At 48.9% G+C, this 7,141-nt stretch overlaps 1 protein-coding gene across 1 annotated transcript in view; it reads right to left on the reverse strand.

The window, feature by feature from the left end:
- Nucleotides 1-4,219, reverse strand: part of Nanog (Nanog homeobox) — an 8,192-nt gene extending 3,973 nt beyond the window's left edge. The window contains exons 1-2 of the mRNA XM_004647131.1: nt 4,069-4,219; nt 1,828-2,090 (exon numbers count right to left, since the gene is read on the reverse strand). Coding sequence (XP_004647188.1) covers nt 1,828-2,090; nt 4,069-4,219 — 414 coding nt within the window. The remainder of the gene's footprint in view (nt 1-1,827; nt 2,091-4,068) is intronic.
- Nucleotides 4,220-7,141: the final 2,922 nt, after the last annotated feature.

The following is a 7,141-nucleotide window of genomic DNA, read 5'->3' on the forward strand; positions in this document are numbered from 1 at the left end:
AAAGAACTGAGCTAAGGGGCAGGCCCCCTAAAGATTTTTTTAAAAAAACATTATTCTGGGCTGGTGAGATGGCTCAGTGGTCTAAAACACCTACTTAGAACAAGCTTAGCAAAGCACAGGGACCGCGGTTCGATCCCCCAGCACCACATGCCAGCCAGCCCCGCCCCCTGGTGGGCTGAGCTGGCCACGCACATATACATAAATTTTTTTTTAAAAAAAGATTAAAAAACATAAAAATATTTTATCAAATATCTAACTGGAATTCAATAATGTATCATAAAACTTAAAAACTGGGGCCAGGGAGATGGCTCAGTAGAATAAGCGCTTGCCTAGCCAGCTCAAGGGCCTGAGTTCAATCCTCGGTTCCACAAAAAAAATAAAAATAAAAATAAAATAAAAACTGTATACCACTTATGTAAGCCAAGGAGCTATTTTTCTTGGTTTTATTTATTTATTTATTTATTATTTTTTTTTATTTTAACATTTAGTGTGTGTGTGTGTGTGTGTGTGTGGCCAGCTCAGCCCACCAGGGGGCGCGGCTGGCTGGCATGTGGTGCTGGAGGATTGAACCGCGGTCCCTATGCTTTGCCAAGCTTGTTCCAAGTAGGTGCTTTAGACCACTGAGCCATCTCTCCAGCCCCTTATTTTTTTGACAGGGTCTTGCTATATGTATAGCCCAGGCTGGTCTTGAACTCTTGGTGATCCTCTTGCCTGAGCCTCCCAAGTGCTGGGATTTTACAAACTAGGCATGTGCCACCACACCTCGGCAAGAGCGTTTTAATAAAGATAAATTCATATTTAATAAGTGAACATCTTGGGCTGGTGAGATGGCTCAGTGGTCTAAAGCACCTATTTAGAACAAGCTAAGCTAAGCAAAACACAGGGACCACAGTTCAATCCCCCAGCACCACATGCCAGCCAGCACCACCCCCTGGTGGGCTGAGCTGGCCACACACACACACACATAAATAAATAAATTTAAAAAAAAATAAATAAATAAGTGAACATCTAGCCAGGCAAGGTGCTACATACCTGTAACTCCAGCACTCAATAGCTGAGGCAGGAGGATCATTGCAGAGTTCGAGACCAGCCTTGGCTTCAAAGTGAGTTCAAGGCCTGCCTGAAGGGCAGGCAAAATAGTTTAGCAGATTAAAGCACCTGCAAGCAGGTGCTGGGGCTAGGGGATCAATCCCCGCCCCCCCGGGGCACACTGAGAGGGCAATTGACACTAGGCGTGTTGGAGTACGCCTGTAATCCCAGCTCTCAGGAGGCTAGAAACAGGCAAATCATTATGAGTCCAATCTAGTAGTGAGAAACTGAACATCCTACAGATCCTTCCCTAAGATATATATTTTAAAAAGCCCGCCTGAACTGCATAGTGAGACCCTGTCTCAAAAAGACAAAAACAGGGGCCAGGGAGATGGCTCAGTAGGATAAATGCTTCCCTGGCAAGCGCAAGGACCCGAGTTCAATCCCTAGTTCCACAAAAAAAAAAAAAAAAAAAAAAAAAAAAAAAAAAAAAAAAAAAAAAAAAAAAAAAAAAAAAAAAAAACAGAACAGACAATAAGCAAAAAATAAATGACTATCTGGATGGTAAGTAAAAGCATGGAGAAGAGTAAAGGTAAGACCCAGGCATAGGAGCACCTGTAACTGCATCCAGTAGAGACTGAGGCAGGAAGACCACAAGTTCAGGACCAGCCTGGGCATCTTAGTAAGACCCTGCCTCAGAAATTTTCCAACAGAAAAATCGTGTAGACATACACCAGGGCAGCTAGTGTTTGTCTGCAAAGCTTTTCAGCATCCTTCCTGCAGCCTTACACACCCCACCTGCTTGTAGTTGAGGTTCAGGAAGCTGGAGAGCTCCTGCATCTGCTGCAGGCTCAGGTACTTCTGCCTCTGGAAGCGGTCCTTGAGCACACAGAGCTGCGTCTGCGTGAAGACAGTGCGAACCTTCTGCTTTTTCATGCGGACCTTCACCTCCCCTTTCTTGGGCAAGGCCTCCAGGGAGTCAGGCAGGGGGACACAGGGGCTGGTGGAGGAGTCGGGTGTCTCCTGGACGTGCAGGTCCCCGGAGGAAGGGAAGGGAGAGGCTGCTGGGGACAAAGAAACAGGGTTCTGCTCAGGTTTTCCAGTATTTGAATGTACTAGGTAATGAGTACCATCTTAATTCTCTTCCATTTTGAAACAAAGTCTTGCTAGCTGTGAGCAAGCTTATGACCCTCCTGCCTCAGTCTTCCAGAGTGTGGGGACTTGATTCAGGGTTTGTTTTGTTTTGTTTTGCTTTGAGAAAAGTTCTTACTCTAATGTTGGGCAAACAAGCCTCAAACTCAACATGATCCTCCTGCCTCAGCCTCCCACTGTGATTGTAAGTGTGGGACACCACACTTGATTTCTTTTTTTCTTATTCAACCCTCCGTATGATATATGTTTTAACTCTCTTCATTTTATTTTTTGGTGCTAACAATGGAGCCCAGGCCTCAAGCAGGGAGGCAGTGGCGCCCTGAGCATGGCATGCTCTCTATGGCTCAGTAGCCAGGGGAATAAATACCATTTGCACTGTGAGCGGTTCTCTGCTCCTGGTCACCGGCTATACGGACAGCATTAAGACAGCAAGGACCAGGGAGATGGATCAATATAATAAGTGCTTCCCTGGCAAGCGCAAGGGCCTGAGTTCAATCCCTGGTTCCGCAAAAAAAAAAAAAAAAGACAGCACAAAGTTCACCATCTCCTGCTTGCCAGGCTAAAAAGGAGAGTCAGCTAAGTGCTACAAGTGGGACATGCTAAATAAAAGTAGCCAAGTCTGGTGGCCCAAGCCTCTAATCTTAGCACTCTCCAAGAGGCTGAAGCAGGAAGATCAAAAGTTGAAGGCCAGCCTGAGCAAGTTAAGGTTGTACCAAAAAAGGCTTCAAGGTGTAGCTTAGTAGAAGTCCTGGGTTCCATGCCCAGCACCACAAACCAGAATAGAACAATACCCAACCCTGAGACAGAGTAGCAGGGCCGGGATCCACACTGTCCTGGGCTCTTTTGGAGGTCCGTCACCTGGCTCCTCCCCAAGTTACTGCCCACAACCCTGCACTTGTTTACAACACTTGACATCATCATAGATGCCACAACATTAATCCAAAATTTAGAAAGCAGACGATTGAACTCAGGCCCTTGCACTTGCCAGGCAAGCGCTTATTCAACTGAGCTATCTCCCCAGCCCCTAGAAAGCAGATGGACATTAGACTATATAATGGTCAGGGCTGAGCATGATGGTACATGCCTGTAATCCCAGCACTCAGGAGGCTGAGGCAGGAGATTGCTGCAAGTTCGAGACCAGCCTGGGCTACAAAATGAGTTGAAGGATATGCAGCGAGACCCTACCTCCAAACAACAGCAAAAAACAAATACCAAATGATATATAATAATACTCAAATGCAATAGCCATCGTTTTGTTTACTTCCCTTCTCTGCAAGTGTTGCAGGGTTGGAGATTTAGCTCAGGGGCATAAGCACCTGCCTGGTTCAGTGTAAGATCCTGAGTTCAATCCCCCGTACAACAAAACAAAACACAACACAAGTTTTGCAGACAGGGCCATCAGGTCCACGGCTGTTAAACCTACTTAATGGGCCCGGGAGATAGCTCAGAATAAGCGCTTGCCTGGCAAGCACAGTTCAATCCCCGGTTCCACAAAAATAAATAAACCTACTTCATCCCGCTCGGTGCACTGGGGCAAGTTGTGCAGCCAAAGTAGACTTTGAAGCGAGCTACAGACCTCTCTTCCGCCGAGGGAGGCGCGAACTGCGGGACAGCTGTCACCCTGAGACTGGGGCAGCACCTCCTCGGGGTGCTCACTTGAGGTGAGGACCCGCGTGCAGCCCCCAGTCACTGCCACCCTCGTTTCCGCGTGTTTTCTAATGCGCACCACGGGCCAGGCGGCAGGGCCACCCAGGCACCTCGCAGCGGGCGTCCGAGGGCCCGACGCGGCCGCGTGGCTCAGGACGAGCCTGCTCTCTCCAGGAGGAGAGGACCCCCCCTTCCCTTCTCCTTTTCCGAGGAGCCTGGCTTCTGGGAGAGGTTTCTTACCAGCTTCGCAGAGGGACACGTCGGCCTCGGTCATCTGGGGGGAGTCGTAGGTTTCTGCAGGCCCCGGAACCTCAGGCTTCGGCGAAGGGTCCCCGGATTCCGCTGCTTCGGAGCAAGACAGGGTTGGGGGGCAGTCCGGGTCCACACTCATGGTGGTCGGCGGAGGAAAACAAATCAACTGAAGAAGTTTTATACTGGTTGGGGCCGGGATGTAGTTCAGCGGCGCAGCGCCTACGTACCAAGCGCGAGGCCGAAAGTTCGATTCCCGGCAGCAAAAAAAAAAAGTAACTAAAAAAATAAAGACCGGGGGGCGGAGTTTATGATGGTTGGAAAAGACCAAATTCCTTTTTTAGGATCTAAAAGCTGTATAATAAAAGGGAGACTCCCACACCGCCCAGTACTACAGGAGCTGGGCGAAGCCCATCAGGTCTGCAGGCTGCCGGCCAGCTGCAACCTTATAAGGCGCCGGCCCCACCCGCCCCACGCCCCCCACGCCCTCGAGAATTCCCGGAGAATTCCCGTCTGCCGGGGGCACCTTGACCATTGTCATGCAGAGGCTGCTGTGGGCGACACAGACGGGCCCCTGAAGCCCGGCGGGGGTGGGGGGTGTGAACCCAGCAGGGCCCCAGACCTCGGGTTCACTACCTCCCCCATAAAGGAAGGGGCGTCCCTGGCCCCTGGAGTCCCCCACCTAGCTTTCCTTCCCCGAGGTCCTAAGGAACTACATGGGGCACCTGGCCAGGGGTCAGAGGAATTTCTGCCTCAGTTCCTTGTTGTTTTACAGATTTTTAGAAAGGAAAGGCATTCCGCCAGGACTGCTGGCTTTTAGCAAAAACCAGAAGAAAGGCCCTGGGCCACCTGGATGCTTCCGTGGCCGCTACCCACCTACCTTGCTATGGGGAGGTTTGCGGTAGGTTCTCTTGGTTTGCTTGAGGTAGTATTTTGGTAATTACTTTTCTATACCATTACTGGATAGACTCTTGCTCAGCTGCTTTATTTTATGTATTTATTTATTTTTATTTTTTGTCTTTTTGAGACAGGTCTTTCCCTGTGCAGTCCAGGCTAGCCTTATGCTCACTTTGTAGCCCAGGCTGGTCTCCAATTCACAACCATCCTCTTGCCTCAGCCTCCTGAGCGCTGGGGTTACTGGCTGAGATTACAAGAAAGCTAAGCTACTTTACTAAATCCAGGGTGGTCAGTGTCCTGGAGATTGAATGGGCACTTATGCACTGAGTTACACCCCCAACCTTTTTGTTTTTCATTTTGAGGCAGGGTCTTGCCAGATTGCCCAGGCTGGCCTTGAACCTGTGACCCTCCTGCTTTAGCCTCCTGAGTAGGTGGATTTCTGGGCTATGTGTGCCTCTCACCACACCTGACTACATCTCTGTGTTTATCTGTAAACAGAGATGGAAGTATCTACTCTGTTGATATAGGAATTTAAAAAAAAAAAAAAAGGAAAAAATACTAGCTACTCAATATTTGTTTCCCCAGGAATTGACCAATGGTGACTGTTCACTGAAATTCTGTCAGGAATCTGTGTTCCAAGTCACCAAACTGGTTTATTTATTTACTTTTTGATTTTTATTTGAAACAAGTGAACAGTATAATAGAAAAAAAGCAACAGTTTTTACTCCAGGAGGCTGAGGCAGAAGGCTAGTAGTTCAAAGCCAGCCCAGGTTATTTGACAAGACCTTGTCTCAGAATACAAACTAAAAAGCTCCTCAGTGATGCAAAAGAAAAAAAAAAAAATTAAAAAAGCTACTTTTTGCATTACCTGGGACCTTGCTAGACCTCTAGGCCTGGCCAGCCCTGAGAGGGGAAGTGAAGCCAGCCCTCTGCTCTGGGCCCTTTCTTGAGTGTTTCTCTTTTTGCCTCAGGCCAGCAGTACTGTTGGACCCTTTAAGGCCACTGCTTCCCCACTCTTAACAGTTTGTAGGGATGAAATGTATAGTTATCAAAGAAACAAAATTTTAGGCTTGGATTCCTATATGTAGGACAAGACAACAATATCAATATCCATGTTCCTCCCCATTCCCTAAATCCACCCCTCAAAGAATCTTGACATTTCTCCCACTCTTCCCGTCTCCCACTCTTCCCGTCTCCCACTCGTCAAAAGAAACTCACACAACCCCAACGACATGTTTTGCTAAGACCCCACCTTTGCCAACCGTCCCTGCTTCCACAGCTGATCTGTGTTTACAAAGCAAAGATGCCAGCTGGAGAGGTGTGGAACTGATGCTGGAGATCAGGAGCGGGAACTCCCTCCCTCTGAGCCCTTTCCCTTTCTCTGTCTCCTCAGGCCGCTGTGCTGCCAGAGGGAAAACTAAGAAGGGTGCCGGCTGGCCGGATGTGTCTCCTGCAGGGGGAGGAGACAGAGGCAGGAGGATCCTTCCAGACCAGCCTGGGCTACAAAGTGAGCTTAAGGTCAGCCTGAACTGCATAGTGAGACCCTGCCCCAAAACAACAAAAGCAAACAACAACAAAGAAGAATATGGGTGCCAGCATTGGGGAGCGGAGCAGCCCGGGATACCTGTGTTTCAAGGAGATAGTCATAGGGCTGGGGACCCGGGCGTGGTGGCACACGCCTATGATCCCAGCATGTGGGATGCTGAGGCAGAAAGATCAATGTGAGTTCAAGGCCAGGCTGGGCTACAAAATGAGTTCAAAGCCAACCTGAGCTACAAAGTATGAAATTGTGACCCTGTCAAAAAAAAAGTCAAGGGGGCCGGGGAGATGGCTCAGAGGAATAAGCGCTTCCCTGGCAAGCACAAGGGCCTCAGTTCAATCCCCAGTTCTGCCAACAAAAAAAAAAAAAAGTCAAAAGAAAAGGGAGGCCTGGTGAAGGTGGGCATGGTGCTGCAGGCCTGTAAACCCAGCACTCAGGGAGGCAGAAGAATTGCTGCAGTTCAAGTCCAGCCTGAGCTACTGGGCTACAGTGCAGGACCATGTATCAAGAAACAACAGGGGCTGGGGACATGGCTCAGTAGAATAAGTGCTTCCCTGGCAAGCGCAAGGGCCTGAGTTCAATCCCCGGTTCCAAAAAAAGAAAGAAAGAAAGAAAGAAAGAAAGAAA

The sequence above is a fragment of the Octodon degus genome, unplaced genomic scaffold (genome assembly GCF_000260255.1).
Source record: "Octodon degus isolate 3935 unplaced genomic scaffold, OctDeg1.0 scaffold00288, whole genome shotgun sequence".
Taxonomy (NCBI): domain Eukaryota; kingdom Metazoa; phylum Chordata; class Mammalia; order Rodentia; family Octodontidae; genus Octodon; species Octodon degus.